The sequence below is a fragment of the Mytilus californianus genome, unplaced genomic scaffold (genome assembly GCF_021869535.1).
Source record: "Mytilus californianus isolate M0D057914Y unplaced genomic scaffold, xbMytCali1.0.p SCAF_5, whole genome shotgun sequence".
Classification (NCBI taxonomy): domain Eukaryota; kingdom Metazoa; phylum Mollusca; class Bivalvia; order Mytilida; family Mytilidae; genus Mytilus; species Mytilus californianus.
In genome coordinates, this window is record NW_026262701.1 from 77706049 (window position 1) to 77732868 (window position 26820).

Sequence of the window (26820 nt, forward strand, 5' to 3'; positions counted from 1 at the left end):
TTTTACTTTTTAATATTGTTATGATATCTCCGACTTGTGTAAAAAAAAACTTAGTTTAAAGAAAAGATTTTCAGCCATAAACTGTTCTTGATCTCAATACTGCAAAATTACACCATGAACATGCACATAAGCATAGCAAAGTAAAAATGTTCAGATACACTATACACGGAATTTGCGCACTGCGGAATATCTCTGACTTTTCCTACTCAGTAAGCCACACGTGGATTGTTATTGATGTCAACAGACGTATCCTGTAAAATGTCAAACCGAAAAACTTTCCGAGTTGGTTCTAGGAAAAGTCAGGTAAGGATCTAAATATTTAGTTATGAACAATACTTTCATATGTGTTGAGACAATAAACATTAAAATGAGAAGTAATTTTACATAACATGGAGATGTTAGACTCAGAGGTCACGATATGTTACGTCATCGAGAATGTAATGAACTTGTTGGGTATTGATAAGGAAATGACCAAACTTTTTTTTATTATGAGAAACACATGTGGAACAAGCATTAAGTATCTTAAACACATTCCCTATCACTCAAACCGGTTTTGACCAGGATGTATAAAAATTGCTACATCTCCTCTTTCTGGTGTATACATGTACAATTGATTCAGGTGTAATATTTATATTCTCTTTTGTTTTGTTCTTTGCAAGTACTTGAATTGGGTGCTAAAGTGAAAGGCACCTGATCCACTGCTGTTTGTAAACAGATCTATGTTAAACATGCCCCATATACAGTATTGTTGGTTATTACTATATTAGCTTGCCATCCATTCCAAAACCCTTGATCTGCCATTGAAAATCAAACCTTGTAATAATGTTATTAAATATTTTACTAAGGATTTAAAAATTCTATTGAAAGTCTGATCTTAAAAAAAAAATTGAACACTTTTAAGAATGTGTAAGTAAAAAGAAAATTTTTATCATTATGTTAAAGTTTCATTGAAAACATTTTTCTTGGTGCAAGACTTGAAGTTTTAGGGACAAAAATAGAAATATCTTAAATGGAATGCAGTTAAAAACCAATAAGTATTCATTTATGAATTACTTGAACCTAAAATCTATTTTTTTCAAATTTGTTATTTAAACAGAAATTTTCTGCACTCATAGCAAAAATAGAGATACATGTATTTTGTAATATCCTTGGTTCAGGACAAAAAAATTGATATGTAGCTTAGTAACTAAAGTTAGCTCCATCTCTTTTTATTTAGTGAAATAAATAGTCTATTAAAAACAGTTGCTGATGCTGAACTGCTTTCACTTGTTTGACCTACGCAAATGTGTAATATTTTATGAATCTGTGTTCTAACTATATCATATTCTGAATATTACATGTACATGTATGTGTTTGTTTTGTTTAAAAAGAACGGTTGTTTGAAATGAAGAAAAAACACGTGTCTGGCATACAACATTTTAATCCTGGTACCGATGATGAGTTTAATTATAACCATCAGAATATCCCAGCATACATGTCATGCATGTACATTGTATGTACATGTACCCAACTAATTGTGCCAAAAAATAATATGAATTTTGGGGATATATTAAAAGGTGCAATAAATGATATAATACATTGTGTTATTATTAGGGACTGTCTTTAGTCATGTTAGTTATATATGAATGTCTTTGTCCCTTTAATAAAAATAACTTGTCAATTATTCACCCAACACTGCTAAAGGATTTATTTCGGATTACAGGTACATTGAATGTTAGGGATGTACATAGTACATTGACGTATAGCTAGTTGTTTTGAAAATAGATTCCATTAGCCTTTAACTATTAACATTTGTACATGTACATGTACTAAGATAAAATCAAGACTGAATTTTTATCATTTTCATTCTTCCATAAAACTGATGAAAAACCTTAGTCCTATAAAGGTAAAGAATGTATTCATGTTTAAATTGTCATTATCAAGTACTTTATCTCAATCATTTATTTAAATGAATGTCCACATCCATCTTCCTTATAAAAAACAGTTTGTCTTGTTTTGCATACAATGTAGCTAAAAATGTATGTTACCAGGCAATTCTAAAAAAACATATATAACAAATTACAAAAGTAGCACATTGATGACTTTTTAAAACAGTTATTCATACATGTTCATGTCATGCATCATGTGCATGCATTTCATGTTTTGTAAATTAAGAAAAACAACAGCATAAGTATGACACTGATCAATGCTAAAACATAAATACTGAACAAGATTTAATTGATCCTTGCATAGTTGGGATGGTTGCTTTATCATTGACATTTTCCCCATGATTACATCACCATGAATGCACATATACCATTTGTAGTTTGTATTTTCTTTAATTTGTCAATATCATCTCCGATTATTATTATTCCCAGACATGTGTTTCAGTGCACAGATATAGTGTTTTCAATAAGCAAAAAATTTAGCTTGAATCAAAACTTATCTATTTATTAATGGTGGCTCAATGACCTTCTGGACATATATCCTGCCCAGATATTTTTATTTTTAAGAACCCTAGAGCTGGAGGTAATTGTATGATATTTTACAATACTTCTGTGTTTGATTGATTGTTATGTGACATGTTGTCCCTTGACTTATAATAATTGATTGTAGTTTTATAGTCGTCTTATATATATTTATGATCATATAGAAAAATTCTTGTCCTTTTGAAGAATTACATTTTTTTTTTGCTATTTTTAAAATGTGAATTGTTGGACATGTTGGAAGAATATGAAGTTTAATTGTAATTCATGTATTGTGAAGTTTAATTGTAATTCATGTATTGTTAACATTTTAACCAGTTTGTATCTAAATGTAACAGTGGTGACTGGTCATGTTAACATGTGTATATGATTTCCATAGTCATGCAGACTAAAACAAATCTGTGGACAGCATGTTACATTTTTAATAATGTAAAATCATATATGGTTCAAAAGACAATATTTCTGATGATAAGATATATAGTGGTTGCAATTGCTTGGCTATAATTTCTATCAGACACTATTCAAAAGCTTGTCCAACCGAAATAAAATTCTTCAAAATTGTGAGGTGATCAGACAGAATTTGAAACCTTCCATTGTCATGATTATGGAACTTAGTTTGCTGAAAAGATAAAACATATTAATGATTTATTGATAGTATTTGTATCATACATTGTATATACTGATATGTACATGTCAGTCTTAATGGGGTCTAGCTGGCTGACTGGTCTAGTAAAAAAATGTAGTTACTCTACAATGTACTATATCACTATCAGTGACTATAGCCTGTCAATACTGAGGTTGTGAGATCAAACCAAGCAAGTGGCAGGTACATTCACATTTTACTCAAATCTTATTGACTAGGACAATGTAGGATTTTCAGTTTTTATGCCAAAGGTTAGTAAGGTTCTCTCTACAGACTCTTGCTTCATCCACCAATAAAAAACTGGCTGCCATTATAAAGACAAGTGTGTAAAGTGGCATTAAACACCAACAATCAATAAATCGATTTCAGTCTAAAATTTGCTTTTGAAGATAGAACATGTAGAATGAGAATTTAAATCCTGTAAGGTTCCAGTCATTAGTTATGTTTGTAGAAAACATTTGAGCAGTTTTTTTTGTCCCTAAGCCATGCTAGTAGAAAAACCTAGTCAAATGTCAATAGAAATTGTAGAAAATAACTCCCCAATTCAGGATAGCTTATACCTTTACTTTATATACTTCATGAAGTACAACAATATTGATAGTTTTGGTTTGTATAGATGTTTTATATGAAAAAGTTCTTCATACATGTAAAACGTACAAATGTAATACATGTAATATGTTAAAGAAATCACCACTAGAAATGGATTGATTGATTGTTTTGTTTTAAAACTATTTTTTTAGCAGCCTTGTTAACAACATTCTGCCAGATTTTATTGGTAGAGGGAAGCAGAGTACCTGAAGACCTTGCACAGGAAAACTGCAAATCCTAGTCAATTTAATATAAGGGTCGGCATCAAAAGCACTTGCCACAAGTGGGGTTCAATCTTACAACCTCAGTGTTGACGATAGTGATTACTGAAGATGAATTACTTAGACCATCATGATTTGTCTACAGAGCAGATTAGGCCATATTAAATGTTAAGTAAATGGTGGTCTATGTACATGTACATGTATCAACTTTTATTGGATGATGTCCATCTTGATTGTATTAAAAATGTTTGCTTTTTTGTCATTACAGTTAGCCCTGATACAGACAAACTCTGTTATAGACGCTTTGAAGAAAGTCACTCAGGATGTTGACTTTGAAATTGGTAGGTAATTTAAACATTAAAATGAAAATTAGACTTCGATATCCTTATTTTAAGTGGTATAAAAGTTACAAAGCATGATTTCCAATAATTACAATTTAATGGCTTAATTTTAAAGGAAATGTTTTTATTCTAGCAACTGAAACATTCGCTGGAGTGTAAACAAGGATATACAACATTTTGTACATTGGTTGTTTATTTTTAGTACGTCATCAATTTACCTCAGCGGTATATTATCCATTGAAAGCTTTTAAAGACACGACTTTAACAATTGAAAATAATCCTACCTGTGAATTAAAAAATTATCAGTGAAATATTAGGACTTTTTCAATAGTAATAATGTCATTCAACTCTAAATATAGATCTGTGACGTATACAATTGAATTTTTTTTTTCATAAATATGTTATAAATATTATGCAAAAAGACTTTACAAAAATGAAAAGTAATCAATAAAACAGATCAATCAATGTGCTTATATATTTTAACAAGATAATAACAAAGAGGTTTCAATGTTTTTTCTATTAATTTAAGGTTCCACCAACACAAGTTGCGTGTATTTTGATAATGGGAAATTCAGAATATTTTGTGTAAAACTAACATCAAATACAAGTATGAAGTTTCTTTCATTGTCATGATTGTCGTACAGTTATATTGAACTTTGAAAGGTCCATCAGTTTCCATATCAAAACTATAGAAGGTTCTTTTAAAGTTGCAAAGCCCATGGGCAATTCATTGTTGTTGATTTCGGAGAAAAACAAAACACAAAAAGCATAAACCATTTTAATCTGCCTGTAAAGGTAAGAAAAACTGCTAATGGAGTAATGTGATATACATGATTATCATATATATGGTAGACTGTAGAACTGCAGTAGACCAATTGGCATTAAAAAAAAAATGTTTTACTATGTCTATTGCTGTGTGTTTGTTTATTCTACATTCTACATTGGCTAGAGGTATGGGGGGAGGGGGGAGATCTCATAAAACATGTTTATATAACTCTACCACATTTTTGCACCTGTCCCAAGTCATGAACCTCTGGCCTTTGTTAGTCTTTCATGTTTTTTTTAATTTTGGTTCATTTATATGTTGCGGAGTTTAGTGTGACATCCATTTTCGCTGAACTAGTACACATTTTTGTTTAGGGGCCAGCTGAAGCCCACCTCCGAATGCAGGATTTTCGCACTGTGTTGAAGACCCATTGGTGGCCTTGGCCTGTTCTCTGCTCTTGGGAAGGGTCTTTGACACATTCCCCTTTTCCATTCTCAATTTTATTTGTTTTCAGTTTTTGGGTATGCATATATAATGGCAGATGAAAGATCTCTTTATGACAATTAACAGAGTAAATGCAAAATTACCCATTATTGTGAAATATTGTTTGTTTTCATTGCAAAACTGTGGATGTGATACTGTTTTTGCATCATGAATGTTCATATACAAATGTACATCGTTTACTAAAGGATGAAAAGGATACACTTTTTTTATTGTTTGTAATTTTGAAAAGGTACCAGCTGACCAGATTTTTACACAGAACATATGTACAATCAATGTATATTGTATTATGATTGGTAAATTATTTAAGTTCAGGCAAAAGTTTTACAGAACAGTTTAACTGTTTTAATCAAGATCAATGATTTATAAATGAAAATCACTAGTTCATTTACATGTAGAAGTCTGATCAAATTGTTAGGCTTGGTCTTTTCAACTAAAAACTTAAAAAATCATGTAACTTGTGCTTGTAATGTATATCAAAGTTGTTAAGGCATGCTAATTGTCTAATATGCATGTTTGTATTCCAAAAGTAATATTGATCAAACGACCTACTTTTTATACGACCGCAAACAAATTTTTGTGGTCGTATATTGGTATGATGTTGGCGTCGTCGTCCGGCGTTGTCGTCGTCGTCCGAAGACACATTAGTTTTCGCACTCTAACTTTAGTTTAAGTGAATGGATCTCAATGAAATTTTACCATAAGGTTCAATACCACAAAAGGAAGGTGGGGATTGATTTTGGGGGTTATGGTACCAACAGTTAAGGAATTAGGGGCCAAAAAGGGGCCAAAAATAAGCATTTTTGTAACTTCCAGACATAACTTGTGTGTAAGTGTATGGATCTCTCTGACATTGTACCACAAGGTTCCATATCACAAAGGGAATGCTGGGATTGATTTTGGGGGTAATTGCCTCCAAATTTTAGGAATTAGGGGCCAAAAAGGGGCAAAAAACAAGCATTTTTCTAGTTTCATGACAATAACTTGTGTGTAAGTCTATGGATCTCTCTGACATTGTATCACAAGGTTCCATATCACAAAGGGAATGCTGGGATTTATTTTGGGGGTAATTGCCTCCAAATTTTAGGAAAAAGGGGCAAAAAACAAGCATTTGTCTAGTTTCATGACAATAACTTGTGTGTAAGTGTATGGATCTTTATGAAATTGTACTACAAGGTTCCATATCACAAAGGGAAAGCTGGAATTGAGTTTGGGGGTAATTGCCCAAAAAGTTTAGGAATAAGGGGCCAAAAATAAGCATTTTTCTAGTTTCCAGACAATAACTTGTGTTCAAGTGTATGGATCTCTCTGAAATTGTACTGCAAGGTACCATACCACAAAGGGAAGGCTGGGATTGATTTTGGGGTTAATTTCCTCAAAATTTTAGTAATTAGGGGCCATAAAAGAGCAAAAAAACAAGCATTTTTCTAGTTTCAGGACAATAACTTGTGTGTAAGTGTATGGATCTTTAGGAAATTGTACTGCAAGGTTCCATATCACAAAGGAAAAGCTGGGTTTGAGTTTGGGGGTAATTGCCCTAAAGGTTTAGGAATTTGGGGCCAAAAAGGGGCAAAAAAACAAGCATTTTTCTAGTTTCCAAACAATAACTTGTGTTCAAGTGTATGGATCTCTCTGAAATTGTACTGCAAGGTACCATACCACAAAGGGAAGGCTGGGATTGAGTTTGGGGGTGATGAATCATAAGGGGGTACCGGTTCAATTTGGGGGGGGGGATTTTTTTTTCTTTAAAATTTTCCATTTTAAATTGGTTATTTCTGATTTATATATAAAAGCAAATAATAATGATATGGTTTGAATAGGTAAATTAAAAATTTTTAAGTTCTTAGACCACTTTCATTCTGTGTCAGAAACCTATGCTGTGTCAAATATTTAATTACAATCCAAATTCAGTGCTGTATCAAGCTTGAATGTTGTGTCCATACTTGCCCCAACTGTTCAGGGTTGGACCTCTGCGGTCGTATCAAGCTGCGCCCCAGCGGAGCATTTTATTTAAACTGGGTTAGTTGTTAAGGTCACATTTTGCTTCACAAATTCATGTCAATTTTTATTTAAATTTGAAAACAGTATAATAAGAAGATCATGAAGATAGAATTATAACTTCAATAAAAAAAATCCATGCTTTTTGTATTTTAAGATACTTTGTACATTCAAACAAGGATACATAATTATTTATTCTTTTTTTTTTTTTTTTTTTGGTGAATACTTGTCTTATTGACCATCATACCACATCTCCTTAATTTTATATAGATTTTTGGAACAGTCAACTAATGTTTGTTTTTACATTTTTCAGTGTCCATGTCTACAACTGGTGACAAAATACTGGATATTGCTTTATCAAAGGTATAAATGTACATGTTTATGTTAAGTGGTCCAGGGTTCATAATATAAGTGTTAACAATCAGGACAATAAAGACATGGTAGATAAAAGTTTGATAAAGTAGGAAACCTCTTGAAAATCTGTTACATATATTAATATATTAATTCATTAAAGATAATACCTTGTTTTTCTTCCCAAATATTTAAACATCATTGATTTACATGTACAAATACAAAAATTTCCTTGTTAGAAAAAAGAAAGTTGAAAGACATGTTACTGAAGAAAAAGTAGTGACTTGAATACATGTTTTATTGCTGAAGGCAGTTGTAAATTTGCAAACTTTATTTACATGTATATAATGACATGACAATATAAGTCAGACTTATTGTTAGTCTTCCTTGTAAACATTCAGTTATGATATATTGATCTATTATTGAATAGCTATAAAGTGCTCCAGGAACCATACATATATTTACATTGACTGTCTATTTTAAAGATACCTTTTGCTGTAAGCTATCAAGAAACTTGACCTGTTTTTCATGATTCTTCAAAAGTCAACTGGTATAATTACAAGACTTTCTAACCTGTTTTTCATGATTCTACAAAAGTCAACTGGTATAATTACAAGCCTTTCTAGTCATAAAACATAGAAATGAAAAATGGCCAATGGTTTTATCTAATTCACATCTAAAAAATATATGTTCAGAGCATTTTAAGTCCTGCACATCAAATATATAAATTATTTAGAACACCCACCCCATACAACATGTACGATTCAAATATATAAGAAAGATGTTTTTATTTTGCCCATCAAGTTCTGTTGGTAACCTGTCACATTTATATGTTTAGATTGGAGAAAAGAATCTCTTCACAAGAGAGTTGGAAGTTGCCTTAGAAACTAAACAAGTTGACATGGTTGTACATTCATTGAAAGACTTGCCCACTACCTTGCCTGAAGGATTAATGATAGGAAGTGTGTGCAAGTAAGTTTGTTTGAAGTAATGTAATCATGGTAATAGAAAGTAGCATAATGCCTTTTTCAGAGACTTGTTGTTTTGTTGTCGAGCCTGCAACTTTTGTCGCAGAAAGCTTGACATAGGGAAAGTGATCTGGCGGCTGTGGCCTCGGCGGCGTTAATTGACTACTTAAAAGCTTAATATTTCAGAAGTTAGAAATTCTGGATGCTTCATACTTTGTATATAGATGCCTTATGTTATGAAGTTTCTGTTTGTCATATGTCCTTTGTCCTTGACCTCATTTTCATGGTTCAGTGCACATGACTACTTGAAAAAAGTTAAGATTTTTTGTAATGTTAATTTCTCTCTTATTATGAGTAATAGGATAACTATATTTTGTATGTGCATACCTTGCATAGTCCTTATGCCTGACAGACAGTTTTCACTTGACCTCATTTCATGGATCAGTGAACAAGGTTAAGTTTCCTTGGTCAAGTCCATATCTCAGATACTATAAGCAATAGGTCTACTATATTTGGTGTATGGAATGATTGTAAGGTGTACATGTCTAACTGGCAGGTGTCCTTTGTCCTTGACCTCATTTTCATGGTTCAGTGACTACTTGAAAAAAGTTAAGATTTTTTGTAATGTTAATTTCTCTCTTATTATGAGTAATAGGATAACTATATTTTGTATGTGCATACCTTGCACAGTCCTTATGTCTGACAGACAGTTTTCACTTGACCTCATTTCATGGATCAGTGAACAAGGTTAAGTTTCCGTAGTCAAGTCCATATCTCAGATACTATAAGCAATAGGTCTACTATATTTGGTGTATGGAATGATTGTAAGGTGTACATGTCCAACTGGCAGGTGTCATCTGACCTTGACCTCATTTTCATGATTCAGTGGATAAAGTTAAGTTTTTGTGTTTTGGTCTATTTTTCTAATACTGTATGCAATAAGCATGATAAGTCAGCTATATTTGGTGTATGGAAATATTTTATGATGTACATGTCAGTCTGGCAGGTTTTAATTTGACCTTGACCTCATTTTCTCAGTACATTGCTCAATGTTAAGTTTTTGTGTTTTGGTCTGTTTTTCTTAAACTATAAGCAATAGGTCAACTGTGTTTGTGTATGGAATGATTGTAATGTTTATATATCTGTCTTGCAGGTATCATCTGACCTTTTTTATGGCTCATTTGTCAATGATAAGTTTTCGTGGTTAAGTTTGTTTCTTAGATACTATATTTGATACATCATCTATGTTTGATCCATGGAATGATTGTAAAGTGTACATGTCTGTCTTGCAGGGTTCATCTGACCTTGACCTCATATTCATAGTTCATGGGTCAATATAAAGTTTTCATGGTTTGGTCTGTTTCATGTATACTATAAGCAATAGGTCAACTATATTCAATGTATGGAATCACAGATTGTAAGGTGTACATGTATTTCTGGTATGGTTTATCTGACCTTGACCTCATTTTCTTGGATCATGATAAGTTAATGTGATACTTGTAGTAAAACTTTATATTTAGGGCTATCAACATAAAATCAATGGCAGTAAAGCAGGCGAGACATTTCTGAGTGTGCACTCTTGTTCATATACAAATGTAAAAAAAATGCAAGTGCTATTTCTTTATAAAGTTACCTGGCATTTTACTGGTAATTGATTTAGAACAAATTTTGAAATGCATTTATTTTGCAACTACACAAAAACCACAGTACATGTAACAGCAAAGATGCAACATATACAACATAAATGTCCAGTTTTCAGTTTCAAAAGAGTTTATACAATATAGTTATCATATATGTTAAACAAGTTGTTAACAAATTAAACAAGATACAAAATAAGATCCCTTGTAAAACATATAAATCATGTCTAATATGGGATGATTCATTTAGAATATTTAATTGGGCTGTAGGCTATGCATGGTTACTTCTTGTTAGAAGGAATGACATGGGAAAAGGCTGGAAAAAAAAATGAAATGCAAGTGTTGAAGTCTTAATAATGCTGTTATGATAAAGAATTAAAGAAAAAAAAGTCTTGTACAAAGTTCCATTTTGAAGCAATCAATTTCTCAAATATATGTGAAATTTGCACCTACATGTAAAAACAAGTTCCAAATATATATATCCCACCATTTCTATTCTACATTTAAAACTAACAGAACAGCATTAGAATGTGATAAAAATTACAGGATATTTAATTACTTAGCCTTTACTTTAAAGTTAAAATAAAAAATGAGTATCTTCATAATAGTATATGACAGTGAATAACATTCTCTTAATTTTTTTTAACAGAAGGGACAGTCCTTATGATGCTGTTGTAATGCATCCTAAACATAAAGGCAAACAAATACAAGATTTAAAAGACGGAAGGTTAGTACCTTTATCAATGTAGTATTTATATTTAGAATTTATAATTGTTATTAAGAATGTCATAATGATACTAGTATCAGTGGTTCCCAAGGCTTTGAGAAATCAACTGGACATTTGGTCCAGTAAACCATTCTTCTTAACTGGACCAGACTCTTTTTTACAGGACATTACACATATGATTTGGACAAAATCAAAAATTTAAACGGTCGTTTGGTCCAGTAATGCATATCACTTAACTTGACCAAACCGATTTTTACTGGACTTTGCCCTATGTCTGTCAACCTTGGGAATGACTGCTAAACATGCTGCATATCTCAACATGATAAAAAGTAGATATCAAATTTTACAAAATATTTGAGTTATCCCTCTTTGTATATGGGTACATACATGTATCTTCAGTGAATGAATTTCAAGTAAAATGAAGTGAGCTGTTCAGTTTTACCACAAAGTATATCTCAATTATTTCATATATTTCCCAATCTGATTAAAATTCAGATCCTGTGTCCATGCTAGGCTTACAAGGATCTAACAACACCAAAATTTACTATTATTCTGGTGATTACTGTAAATTCAGAAATTATTGCGAGGTTTTATTAATGCGAATAATGCGACTGGGTGAGTATCGCAATAATAAAAACTCGCATTTTGATTTCTAATACATAATACTGTATGCAGATTTTCCTGAAATCACAATAATTAATCTCGCATTATTGTCCGTTTTTAAAAAGTTGCAATAATAAATGCACACAATTATTTCTGAATTTACAGTATTACATCTGCCAATGAATTTTCTACCTCAAAATTTTTGAAGGTGAGTTTCATTACGACAAAACAAGAGGATTATGAAAGGTCTTTAAAAACTGAAAGTAGAGTGTTGTAAAGATCCTTGTAAGCAAAGTGTGTACACAGAATCTTAACTTCAATCAGATTGGGAAATATATGAAATAATTTAAATTAAACTTTTCTATTTATGGCATTTTTAAGGGTTTAAAGGTAATTAATGATAGAAATATAGATGACAGACATATCGAGATATGATGCAGCCGTTTTAGTTTATTAAAGAGATGTTAGACCTTGTTTTGTATGATGAAATAATAGGTAGTAAAAATTTAAGACAGATAAAAACACTTATTTGTGGAATGAAATGTTCATGTTTTTTGAATATGTGATTTTGTAATTTTAGTGTGATTGGGACCAGTTCTTTGAGAAGACAATCACAGCTACAGAGGAAATACCCAGGCCTTACATTTGAGAGCATTGTATCCTTTGTCTATCTGTTTAAATTTTGGTGAAGAAAACATATTAAAGGATATACAGATACACATATTTTAACAGAATTATTTAAATTTATAGGTTTAGCATTAGAAGTGGATAAAATCTATGTTAATTCAGTTTGATAGATGATTTAAGCTAAATTTATCTGATTTACTTTTGATGTATTTCATTTCTTTTTATAGAGATTGTTAAATGTCAGTTTTCTGTGCTTTTAAAGTAGAATAAAATTGAAAATGGAAACGGGAATGTGTCAAAGATACAACAACCTGACCAAAGAGCAGAAAACAGCCCAAGGCCACCAATGGGTCTTCAACACAGCGAGAAAATCCCACAACCGGAGGGGGGCTTCAGCTGGCTCCTAAACAATAATGTATACTAGTTCAGCGAAAATTGACATCAAACTAGACTCCTAAACATATGAATGAACCAAAATTTAAAAAATACATACATGACTAACAAAGGCCAGAGGTTCCTGACTTGGGACAGGTGCAAAAATGCGGTGGGGTTAAATATGTTTTGTGAGATATCAACCCTCCCCTATACCTCTAACTAATGTGGAATAAACAAACACACAGCAATACCCACAGTAAAACTCAGTTTAAAAGAAGTCTGAGTCCGATATTAGAATAGGTAACAGAAGAAACTAAGCAAAGTGACAAGTTTAATTTTGTGATGTTGCTGATGTTTTACAAAATTAACATACTTGGTAAAAAATTATAAATTTACCATTTTGAAAGATTTGTAATAAAAAAAAAGCAAATTTTACTTAACTTCTGTAAAGAGAGGTAACCTGAATACCAGACTTAGAAAATTAGATGAAGATGGAAAATATGATGCTATCATCTTAGCTGAAGCAGGACTGATTAGGATGGGCTGGGAAGATAGAGTTTCTCAGGTATTTAACTGAATAATTTTATAGGTTACAATAAACCATTAGACTTTATGGGTGCAGCCATTTTATGAAGATAACATGGTATTCAGAATTAAGAATATGGCTTATCCTGATTGGTCGATATGTGCACCCTTTATTTTTTATTATTAGAGACTTCGTGCATTCTGCATTATACCGAAGGCAAAATAAATTATTTTCCTTAGCCTTAACGGAACTGAATTGTCTTTTCAACGGTAGGATGAGACACATATTTTTAATATTTTAAAAAATCAACGTTCTTAAGTCTGTATCTCGAAAAAGGCTATCATTGTCGCCTATCAGCATTTGAGACGCTCAAATCCACATTTGAGACGATCACATCCTCATTTGAGGCAGTCTTGTATGGTACATGTAAGCAATGTAGCGACAATTACCAAAGATTTTTTTTGTGAACAAATAGTTCTTTTGTTATCAAGTTTCTTTGATTACAGATTTTATCTGCTGACGTCTGTATGTATGCTGTTAGTCAGGGTGCCAAGGCTGTGGAATGTAGAGCTGATGACACAGATACACTAAACCTTCTGGCACATATACATGACCCAGATACAACCATGGCATGCATTGCTGAAAGAGCTTTCTTAAGAACTCTGGTAAATAATTTAATTTTGGATGTAACACGTCTTCTGATTGGTTGAAAGTTTTTTGTCATAGCTCATAGACATAATTTTGTCATGTGATTGTGACATCATCAATCGAAATAACCTAAAAAATGTGGTGCACACTTTTAAATAATCTGCTATGTGGGTTATTCAGTGTGCACCACATTTTTGAGGTTATTTCTTCATAGACAGAAAAAATATTACAGTCATTAAATAAATTTATCAATAAAATAATTTTTAAAGGTATCATAAGGACATTGCACATTTATCATTTCAATGAGAGTTTTCCCTCTTGAATAGGCATTTACTTTCCTTATTCAATAGAAAAAATTTGAACACATTCAACTATACACGTGCATATTTTTTCCTGCTAATTTGTGCTGTTCAGGTTGAAGCTTCCAATATTTGAACAAAATCAACATTCAGTGGTAAATTTAAAGTTTGTTTTGCAAAATTTATCATTTGTCATATACAATTATTAAAAAATTAGTTAACAAAAACTTTGTATGATGTCTAATTTGGGAAAAGATAGATAAGAAAAAACAGAAGTTTTAAGTAAATTCTCCACTGCATCCCATTTTAATTTTTTTACAATTTTTAAAGCATTGATTTTCAATGGCCTGATTCAAAAAGATAATTGAAAAAAGACATGATAATAGCAATTTGTTAAATGAAATTGATATAATGCGAGCCTATTTGTAAATACTATTATGTGTTTGAAATGATTTTGATAAGTTGTTCTCTGTTTTATAGGAAGGAGGTTGTAGTGTACCTGTAGCTGTTTGTACAGAAATAAAAGATTCAAAGGTAAAACTCCTCAGTAAATCACAAAACATTAAGTATAAAACAAATCTGTATTTCATATCTCAGTACTAAAGCCTAATAAACTTGGTATAGTCAGTTAAAAGAATTGCTACATTAAAAATTTTGGTATTTTTAAAAAGTCTGTTTGATAGTTAAGGGTTGTTTTTATGCCCCACCTACGATATTAGAGGGGCATTATGTTTTTCAGTCTGTGCGCCCATTTGTTCGTTCTACCGTCTGTTCGTCCATCTGTCTCGCTTCAGGTTCAAGTTTATGGTCAAGGTAGTTTTTGATGAAGTTGAAGTCCAATAACTTTAAACTTAGTACACATGTTCCCTATGATATGATCTTTCTAATTTTAATGCCAAATTAGAGTTTGACCCCAATTTCACGGTCCACTGAACATAGAAAATGATAGTGGGAGTGGGGCATCCATGTACTATGGACACATTCTTGTTTTTTCCTCTTTCAGAATGCATTATCTTGAAATTCTTGTAAAATGACAGCAATCTTTACCCTTAAGTGCTTTTGTAATTATTTGGAGAATGTTGTATGTATCTTCCTCTTTAGAAAATTTGTTGGGAGTATATGTTGAATACATCAGAATTTGTTTTCAACTTGTCTAAAAATGATTAATTTAGGAAAGTAAAGGAGGAAATTATTTATGGAAATAATTGCATTTATGATATGCTTTTACACTAGTTATCCAAATTAACCAGAATTTTACAGATACACAAAAGTCTACAGCTTATTCCAGATAAACAATGAGTTCAATTCATAAAAGAAAACATGACAGTTTATTTGATCTAAATGTCTTCTTTTTTATTTCAGTTGTCTATAACAGGAGGTGTATTCAGCGTAGATGGTAAACAATGTGTTCAGGACAGTGTTGACAGAGATCTGTCTGAAATCATTGAACCTCCAAAGAAAAAGGTAGGAAATATTACTAATACATATACGTTCTATTGAATGTATTGGTAATTTTATCTACACTTGGCTTAATGTAAAGTTTCATGCTATAGTCCTACTACTGATGATTTTTTAAAGCTCTAAAACAAATTTCTGTCAGAATCTTGTTATGCCCCAATTGTTTGTTTGTATGTCCCATAATAGGTTTCCGTTCTCTAACTTTACTGTGCCTCAACCAAATGTTATGAAACTCATATGGAATGCTTATTAACACCAAACACAAATCAAGTTCGAATTTGGAGTTGTTTTCAATATTCTCAAGTTATGTTTCTTTATAATTGGAAAGAATGATGAATTTGTCATTTATTTTTCCCTACTTTTATTTCTACCTATGAAAAGTGTCATCTTTAAAAACTGAAATCATCAACTGTGGAATGCATTATTCAAATTACGAATATATTCCATATAAATTGTTTGAACAAGTAGGAGTCTTATTTCAAAAAACAGAATTGTATACTGAAATGGAGGTCCATGTCAAAGACACATTTTGTTTATTTGCAGAGAGAAAATGTGTTGAGTCATATTTATCATATACCGGTACTGATGAATTGCTAAATCATTTACAAGTCACACTCCTTTGTTGTTTATATAAATATAATACAGGTATTTAGAATATTAAGATCTTTTTTAATTCCTGATTTTTTTTTGCAGATGCGTACAACAAAAGGAGTACAACAATACATATCAATAGCAGAACACTCAGACATATCCCACAATGCATTAGATGCTATCATGGCAGCAGGAGTTGAATTGGCCAAAAAGATCTTGACACCAGAGGGTGCTGCAATACTAAAAAAAGCTAAAGAAGACACAGCCATGGCAGTAATGGAAGAAAAAAGAAAGAAAGAATTAATCAAAGCTGTTGAAAGTGGATCTGTGAAATAATAATATATTTTCTATTTATTACAAACTTTTACAAGACGTTATGAATAGATGGATGTTTTACCTCCAGTGGGGCAAATTTTCAGCCATTTTCAGAAGAATAACATGTTTGCAATATGACGATGATCACTACTTGAAGTTGACTGATTGATTTGCCTAGCCTGCTTGCCAACAAAGTCAAAGTCTGCAGGAAGACATTCCAAACCGCCTTGACACATTATTCTGAATCTGAGCAAGAAATACAAGTTTTAAAGTCTTCTGTTTGACCCATTCTGGATTATATCCATGACCTTCATTATTCTGAGCGAGGAAGCTATAGAGGAAATACATGAGGGGCTGGATGGGGATTATAGAATAAAAAATAATGTGACAAATCTACAGAAAAATGGGCAAAAAAAATAAAGAATTGTGAATAATGGGCAAAAAATATAAAGAATACAGAAAAATGACATAAGAAATTGAATAATACATAAATAAATGACCCCCATCCAGGCCTTCATACATACATGTACATGTACATATGTAAGAGACAGTTAACTGATACTAGGATTCATAAACATTGGGTGAACGAGAATCTTGTAATTTGTATGTAATATTGAATGAATTTTAATGATAGGTAAAAGAAATATTTATATTTAATGTAATTATGTAGAGTTGCAATATCAATTACTTAGTATATTTTGTAAAACAGTCATTTTACTGGTACAAATAATAGTTGTGTGTGACCTGTGAGTATGACAGTGCATCATAATCAATGCATATTGCATTTATCAATTCATTGTGATATTTTATTATTATTATACGACCGCAAAAAAATTTTGTGGTCGTATATTGGTATGACGTTGGCGTCGTCGTCGTCGTCCGGCGTCGTCGTCGTCGTCCGAATACATATTGGTTTTCGCACTCTAACTTTAGTTTAAGTGAATGGATCTTTTTGAAATTTGACCATAAGGTTAAATACCACAAAAGGAAGGTTGGGATTGATTTTGGGGGTTAGGGTGCAATCAACAGTTTTTTTCTATGACGTCATATTTTAAGGGACCATGTCTAAGTGACCCTTAGTGGTGGAATGGTTAATAAAGATACTTGTATAAAACTAGATATCACTGGAATCAGAATTGTCTCTAGTTTATATTGAAATAAAAATATAGTGTACTTTTAATATAGTAAAAAAGTTCTATCCAGAGAAAATGGGGAAAAAGTTGGCTAATCTGAACATAAAAAACCTGAAATCAGCTCATGTGCATACCCATGTAAACATGATACAGGCACATTTTCCATAATCAAAACTGTATGAAATTCATAGGTTTTTACCTGGCCTTTAATAAAAATCATGTTTCAGGGTACGGTTTCCTGCTTCGAAAAGAGCTACAGTGGCTGCAAATAAGTTTTCAATTTTCACTGCCAAAACAACAGGATGTTTACAGTGTTGTCTCCCCTCAAAACATGTATATTTAATCTAATTTTTAAAATTATTTTAATCATTTAACCTGTTTAAATTGAAAGCTAATTAACTAATTTATACAATCAAATACAAAAAACATGATACTTTTTCACCAATTATATGAATAAAAAGGGATTTCCCTCCATGGTTATTTTTAGTCGGGGAATAACCCCTAGTTTTTTATACGAAACTGTTTATAGCACCCTTAAGCAAAACTTTGTTTGCGATATATAAAAAATTCTCTATTTTTCTGAATCTGTACATTATATCGATTAAAATGATGTCTTACTTTAAGGATTGTGACCATCGATAGTGAAACTACAGCTCATTTTTTATGTCGCATAGTATTGGCATATTGGCCAGTGGCAAATAGTTAAACTGGCATATTCCAAACATTTCCTGTATCACATTTTCATCAGTTATACAAAGAAAAAAAATCATAAAATTGGGTTTCTTTTGAATAAATAGAATAAAAACTATGAAATAAACATAAATAAAGTTACTTTAAAAAGATTTGGTCCCTAGTATTATATGAACTAAGGTGTAGCTGAGTTGAGAAAAATATTGAAATAGTGTATTTCTTAGGCATGGCACTTGTAGCTATTTGACTATAAAAAGTACCAAATGTATAATATAATGAATAAAAATGTATGTTACACTGATCAGTAGTAAAGGTCAAAGTAGAAAAAATCTACACTTTTCATGTGCAACTTTTGGTTCCAAATATATGAAAGAATGAATAAAAATATTATTATGACGTCGCAAAAAGATGAAAAAACTTCAAAATTTGCACACAGTCTGGTTTTCTTATATCTGGTTGCTATGTACAAATCTGTAATATTTGCATTAAATATACCAAACTGATGCTTTTAAATTAATGTATGCATGCCATATGATATTTTTCAGAATTGTTTTACTCCATTCACTAACACATCTCTATGCTAAAACCTCACTATATTATATGTTTGACCCTTTAAGGGTGCAATCAACAGTTTTTTTCTATGACGTCATATTTTAAGGGACCATGTCTAAGTGACCCTTAGTGGTGGAATGGTTAATAAAGATACTTGTATAAAACTAGATATCACTGGAATCAGAATTGTCTCTAGTTTATATTGAAATAAAAATATAGTGTACTTTTAGTATAGTAAAAAAGTTCTATCCAGAGAAAATGGGGAAAAAGTTGGCTAATCTGAACATAAAAAACCTGAAATCAGCTCATGTGCATACCCATGTAAACATGATACAGGCACATTTTCCATAATCAAAACTGTATGAAATTCATAGGTTTTTACCTGGCCTTTAATAAAAATCATGTTTCAGGGTACGGTTTCCTGCTTCGAAAAGAGCTACAGTGGCTGCAAATAAGTTTTCAATTTTCACTGCCAAAACAACAGGATGTTTACAGTGTTGTCTCCCCTCAAAACATGTATATTTAATCTAATTTTTAAAATTATTTTAATCATTTAACCTGTTTAAATTGAAAGCTAATTAACTAATTTATACAATCAAATACAAAAAACATGATACTTTTTCACCAATTATATGAATAAAAAGGGATTTCCCTCCATGGTTATTTTTAGTCGGGGAATAACCCCTAGTTTTTTATACGAAACTGTTTATAGCACCCTTATGGTACCAACAGTTAAGGAATTAGGGGCCAAAAAGGGGCCAAAAATGAGCATTTTCTAGTTTCCAGACAATAACTGTGGAACGGTGTATGGATCTCTCTGAAATTATACTACAAGTTTCCATACCACAAAGGGATGGTTAGGATTTGCTTTGGGGGGTTATGGCTCAAACCGTTTAGGAATTAGGGGCAAAAAAGGGGGAAAAACAAGGTTGTCCTGGTTAATGGACAAATACTTTAGTACAAAACATAGTTTAAAGCAGTGTAAGGGAGATAAATCAAATACATCATTGAAATTATCTCCCTTACACTGCTTTTAAATTATGTATAAAGTAATGGTTAATGAACAATAAAGATAATCTAAAACAGTGTAAGGGAGGTAATCCAAATACAACGTTTTGGTTACTTCCCTTACACTGCTTTTAAATTATGTTTAAAGAAATGCATATTTATAAAGGAAGACCAGTAAAAATATCTGCAAATGTTTTCATCTTTTTTTTTTACAAAAAAATCCATATGAAAGATTTGACACTATATTTTTATTAATTCTATTATAAAATAGATTAAGTTAGCACTATGGTAAATTTAAATGGGTAATTATGGTTGCCAACTCCATTGGAAATTTGAATTGAGATTATGACCATATCTTGAGGGAAAGAATTTTTTGGGGGGAAAAAGGGGGGGGGGGGGTAAAAAGAAATTGTGGGGGGGCAATTTTTTCTCATTTCAGATTTCAGAAATTAAAAGAATTATTCTTCAAATATTATTTTTTTTTCAAATTTCAAATATTGAAAAATTTCAAGAAGTAATCTTTAATTGCACAGTATGGCGCATTAGATTTGTAAAATCTTTGATCATATTTATTTATTTGTTATGCCGAATCTAACAGTGTATTTAGATTTTTAATTTTGGGTCCAGTTTTCAAATTGGTCTACATTAAGGTCCAAAGGGTCCAAAATTAAACTTTGTTTGATTTTAGCAAAAATTGAATATATGAGGTTCTTTGATATGCTGAATCTAAACATGTATTTAGATTTTTGATTTTTGGCCCAGTTTTCAAGTTGGTCCAAATTGGGTTCAAAATTAAACTTTGTTTGATTTCAACAAAAATTGAATATATGGGGTTCTTTGATATGCTGAATCTAACCATGTATTTAGATTTTTTATTTGTGGACCCCGTTATCTAATTGGTTCATATTGAGGTCAAAAGGGTCCAAAATTAAACTTTGTTTGATTTCATCTAAAATTGAATTATTGGGGTTCTTTGATATTCCAAATCTAACCGTGTATTTAGGTTTTTAATTTTGGGTCCTGTTTTTTAAATTGGTCTACATTGAGGTCCAAAGGGTCCAAATTAAACTTAGTTTGATTTTAACAAAAATTGAATTCTTGGGGTTCTTTGATTTGCTGAATCTAAACATGTGTTTAGATTTTTGATTATGGGCCCAGTTTTCAAGTTGGTCCAAGATAGGGTCCAGTATTTAAACTTTGTTTGATTTCAACAAAAATTGAATATATGGGGTTCTTTGATATGCTGAATCTAAACATGTATTTAGATTTTTGATTATGGGCCCAGTTTTCAAGTTGGTCCAAATTGGGGTCCAAAATTAAACTTTGTTTGATTTCAACAAAAATTGAATATATGAGGTTCTTTGATATGCTGAATCTAACCATGTATTTAGATTTTTTATTTGTAGGCCCCGCTATCAAATTGGTTCATATTGAGGTCAAAAGGGTCCAAAATTAAACTTTGTTTGATTTCATCGAAAATTGAATTATTGGGGTTCTTTGATATGCCAAATCTAACCGTGTTTTTAGATTTTTAATTTGGGTCCCGTTTTTTAAATTGGTCTTCATTGAGGTCCAAAGGGTCCAAAATTAAACTTAGTTTGATTTGAACAAAAATTGAATTCTTGGGGTTCTTTGATATGCTGAATCTAAACATGTGTTTAGATTTTTGATTATGGGCCCAGTTTTCAAGTTGGTCCAAGTTGGGGTCCAAAATTATACTTTTTTTGATTTCAACAAAAATTGAATATATGGGGTTCTTTGATATGCTGAATCTAACCATGAATTTAGATTTTTTATTTGTGGGCCCCGCTATCAAATTGGTTCATATTGAGGTCAAAAGGGTCCAAAATTAAACTTTGTTTGATTTCATCAAAAATTGAATTATTGGGGTTCTTTGATATTCCAAATCTAACCGTGTATTTAGATTTTTAATTTTAAGTCCCGTTTTTTAAATTGGTCTACATTAAGGTTCAAAGGGTCCAAAATTAAACTTAGTTTGATTTTAGCAAAAATTGAATTCTTGGGGTTCTTTGATATGCTGAATCTAAACATGTGTTTAGATTTTTGATTATGGGCCCAGTTTTCAAGTTTGTCCAAGTTGGGGTCCAAAATTAAACTTTGTTTGATTTTAACAAAAATTGAATATATGGGGTTCTTTGATATGCTGAATCTAACCATGTATTTTGATTTTGGACATTGGACCATAATAGGTAAATTAAAAAAATTCAAGTTCTTAGACCACATTCTTTCTGTGTCAGAAACCTATGCTGTGTCAAATATTTAATAACAATCCAAATTCAGAGCTGTATCAAGCTTGAATGTTGTGTCCATACTTGCCCCAACTGTTCAGGGTTCGACCTCTGCGGTCGTATCAAGCTGCGCCCCAGCGAAGCATTTTATTTTTATTTTTTGAATTTTGTTAAACCCTGTGACATGTATTGAGAGGTGTTCATAGACCAAGGGTCTGTGAAGGGTAATTTTTTCTGGTTTTGGCCATTCATTAGTGAGATAAACATTCATAATCTTGGTGCTTTCAGAATTAAGAAGATTGGTCATTTGGTTATTTACTCACATGAATGCCATGCATAGAATCAGTCCAACATTAAAATACTTGTCAGGTAATAAAACTGACATTTTGTGTGTATCTTGCAATATAATTGTGACTCTTACTCATCTGTATTTTGATTGTTTTACTTTCCACAGGCTGTTTATTCACCTGGTAAGTGGCCAGGAACATAAAGAAAATTTAACTTCCCGTTTTCCAAATTACAAGCAAATTATGTGAACCATCAATACCCTGGTAATATTTTAATAGTTTATTTAATTATGTATTTATGTAACTGCATCTTTGCTTCACCCCTAGCCTCTAGTAAACAAGAAATTTGAAACTGCATACAATATCACACTTTGCTAGATAACTGAAATCATGTTGAAAAAATTTCCAGACCCTTGCTTTAGACTTATAAATAAATATTATGGGAGTAAAAAGAAGTATATTAATTTTAAAGATGATTTAGCAGACTTAGAAAACTAGATGTATATTATTTTTTTATTTTATTTAAATTTTATTGGTGCTTATGACAGAGTTATATATTATGTTGTTATATGTTTTTTGTTTATTAAGTGCATGTATTTGTTTGAAATGATGAGAGTGTATGAATGTGTTATAGTTCACATTTCTGTAAATAAAAAACAGACATGAAAAAAGATGTCAATGAAAGCACTAAAACATAAGTCTTCCAAAATAGACAACAAGAGGTCACCATACAGTCACCACTGACTGACACAAAAGGAGATAAGTTAAAAAAAATGGTGCTTGATTACTTCTTTATGTCTATTTTTACAATGTTGACTTTGTGTTGGTGAGCTGCTGTCTCATTGTTATTTACTGTAAATTCAGAAATTATTGCATGTATTAGTTATTGTGATTATTGAAGAATGGACAAAAATGTGAGATTAATTATTGCCAATCCGTAAAAAGCTGCACACAGATACTTGTTTGAATTAGAGTGGCTTCACTTCCACTGTTCTCGAGTTACCCCATTACTGTTTGTTATTGAACAATGAGAGAACTCAAACCCCCATCCAATCTCTAAGACAACATACAGGAACAAATGTCAATAGACATGATAGGTTTGAATTAGTACATTAACTTGCATATTTACAAACGGGAGCATATGTGTCTCGTGGACACATAATTCTTTTATTTTCATTTTTGTTAAAGGTACATGTAGTACAATGTGTCCTTAGCATTCTGACTGAATATCTATGGTATAATCTTTCATGTTTTTTTTTCTTTTAAGTTTATGCTAACGTGATTGTTGTGGAAAGATTTTTATGTTTATAAGAGTGAACAACAATTTATAATATGACAATGTGAATGATTGTAATAATTTGTGAAGTTGTCATGTCCTGTTTGTTAAATAAGAAAATTAATATTTGTTATAGATGTGCATATTTTACCTGTATAATTATGATAGTTGTTATTTATGTGTATTATATTGAAAGGTTAAATAAAGTGAGATTGCTGATTTATTGAATCTTGTCTTAGATTTTACATATAGTCTGTATTTAGCTCACCTGGCCACATGAGCTATTGCCATCAGTTAGCATCCATCATCATCGTCTGTTGTCATGGTTAACTTTTTTTTAAAGATCTTCTTCTCTGAAACTTTTTTACTAATTTCAACCAAACTTTAGGTTTATGATCCTTATGATATCTAGTATAAAGTTTGTTATTTATTTCGGTCAGTCAACAAATATGGCTGCCATGGCTAAAAATAGAACATAGGGGAAAATGCAGTTTTTGGCTTAAGCCAAACAAAAATATATGTCTGTTTAAGGTTACATCATTAAAAAAAATAGGGTTGGTAGGTCGGTATTTCCAATTTATTTTATATTTTCATTTTATTTTTTGCAACATGATTTTTAAGTCTCGCGGTGCGTCTTGCCGTGGTCAAAGTTGTCCATAGTCGGAGTTTACCCGTAATTTTATTAATTGGATTATTTCCCTTGGTTAATGGTTTGGGGAAAAAAATGGCGTCAAAATGTTTACTTCATCACATGAGTCACGAGTTTCTTAAAACAGCTGTCATATTCACGATTGTGAACATTGAGATGTATCAGGCAATGGATTTATTTTATTGGCAACTTGACTTCGCTTTTGACACAAGTTCAGTTAATTTTTCACTTAACGACTGAAATAAAATGACTTAGGGTTGGCGCTCAAAAGTAGAGTCGGTTGGGTAACCAAGTTGAAGCCAAGGTTGACAATGTTTTTTCAAGTGGAAACAATCTGCTCTATCACCCTCTCAGCTATGTGTTATTTAAGAAATAATTCATGAAAGCCATAGATTTGTTGGAAATTCACACATGGCCTGGGCCCTGATATTCGAATTTTATCCTGAGCGTTACCCAGGGATCAAATTAACGAATATCACGGCCCAGGCCATGTGTAAATTTCCAACAAATCTATGGCTTCCATGAATTATTTCAATTCTAATAGGACAAATATTGTCATTAAAAAACTGAAGCAAGGGTGGGTATGCCGTTTGTGTGGCTGTTCTTTTTTACTCCCTGTTAGATAAAGCTAAAACATTCTAATAAATCTGTAGCTTGCATGAATTATTTCGTAAACAACCGCTAGGAAAAATGTGCTTAATTCTTTTAATTCTCAAACCCAACATTTGCCATTTTTAATTTACATGTTTTTCTCGTAAGCTACCGTCAAATCCAAAGTTGACATTTCGTAACTAAGGAGCCGCCATGTTGACTTGCTGAAATCAGTAAATATGCGAATAATGCAATAAAATAGAAAATAAAACAACATCTACCTCAAAAATCCATTTTAATGTAATATTATACGAATTTCGATGGTTCACGTAACGGAAAAACCTTCAGCTTTAGCGTTTTCATTTGTATGATGTCATGTTTTAAAATGACTTAAATGCACCAAAAGCATTAATGGACTTTCGCGGAATTTTATTTTATTTTGATTTTGTAGATTTCTCTGAGCTATTGTGCATTAATAGTTTTGTTATGCACCGGAATAATAATAAAAGTTTTGTATTCTTTTTCAATTGCAATTTTAAAAACAATAAAATCGGCATAGTATTTGCAAATAGGTTCAAATACATGTAGATTTACGAGGGAGGTATATTGTAACATCCATTATTATGTATATCTCTGAGTCTGCGCTAAGTATAGATATATTGAGAATTTTATCACAGTGTTGTTTACAAAGCGAAAGAAGCATGTCATATTAGAATTGATATTTTATACAGACTGTTCTGTAAGAATTCATATTTACAAATGTTTTGTCTTTTAAATTTTAAATTGAAAGTACTTTACTATGACGTCATGTGGTCCGGGTACACAGTTATCGTCCTTTGATTTTCGTTGTCCACGAATATAGTCCCTAGTGTGGACAGTGTGTTACTTGTCGATTTTTTTTATACCCCTTCCGAATTTATTTCTCCATGTTTTATGACTCAAATAGTAAGTAGGGGGGTGAAATGACACTGTAAAAAAATTTGGGTCATGAATTTTAAAGTAAAGTAGTGATTTGGTCCAGCTGAAAAATGTTAAAAATTAGCACATCGGAAGCTGTCAAAAGATTTGAAGACCCCCTTAGCATGAAATTGTCCATATTTTGAGTTAGAGCCGATGAAGTTTTCTATAATTTTGATATAATTTGTCCCAAAAGTAGTACAACACACTGTAAAAATATAATTGAGAAAGCGCAGGTGGGATTTTTTTAATTTCCATTTATTGTCTAAAAGAAATGCACTACGAAATAACTGTGTACTCGGACCTAAGAGGTGAAATCAGGAAATATAGAATCTGTACTTTGGCAACTTCCCTGAATGATTTGATGGTGTCAATTTATCAAATAGCATAAAACTAAAGGATTTAAACTTTTATTTGATAGAATTTCTGCAAAAATTACCAATTTTGGCATTTTATGGTCAAAATAAGCATTTCATAGCTTTTTCAATTTTCATGCATAAGTGGCATTCTGACTTTCTATCTGACAGGTTTTTATGTGTCAATATTTGTGTTTCTATGTTTCAATCCAGTTGTATTACTCATTTGTGAACTCTGAATCTACAGAAAAGAAGATTATCTCAGACAATATGCGCAAAATGTGTTGTATATATGATCCTCGTCTAACGCCCTGTTTGGATCAAGTTAAATGTGAGGAGCTTGGAACATAAAAGTTGAAGTCCATTATAAAGACCTCACTAAATTTGTATAAAAAGCACTTAACAATGTCTTTTGTACCTGTTT

The 26820-nt window shown here is 31.5% G+C and overlaps 1 protein-coding gene and 1 long non-coding RNA gene across 2 annotated transcripts; both read left to right on the forward strand.

Moving 5' to 3' along the window:
• Window positions 1–253: 253 nt before the first annotated feature.
• Window positions 254–17073, forward strand: LOC127701509 (porphobilinogen deaminase-like). The gene is made up of 11 exons (XM_052205400.1): window positions 254–303; window positions 4186–4258; window positions 7837–7886; window positions 8713–8846; window positions 11129–11206; window positions 12390–12465; window positions 13263–13376; window positions 13844–14002; window positions 14765–14818; window positions 15647–15748; window positions 16436–17073. Exons 1-11 carry the CDS (start codon window positions 259–261, stop codon window positions 16667–16669), a joined length of 1119 nt encoding a protein of 372 aa, XP_052061360.1. The 5' UTR covers window positions 254–258; the 3' UTR covers window positions 16670–17073.
• Window positions 17074–19744: 2671 nt separating this feature from the next.
• On the forward strand, window positions 19745–24071 carry LOC127701535 (uncharacterized). Its single transcript, XR_007982097.1, has 2 exons — window positions 19745–21466; window positions 21864–24071. It is a non-coding gene; the product is annotated as an uncharacterized LOC127701535 (long non-coding RNA).
• The last annotated feature ends 2749 nt before the right edge of the window (window positions 24072–26820 follow it).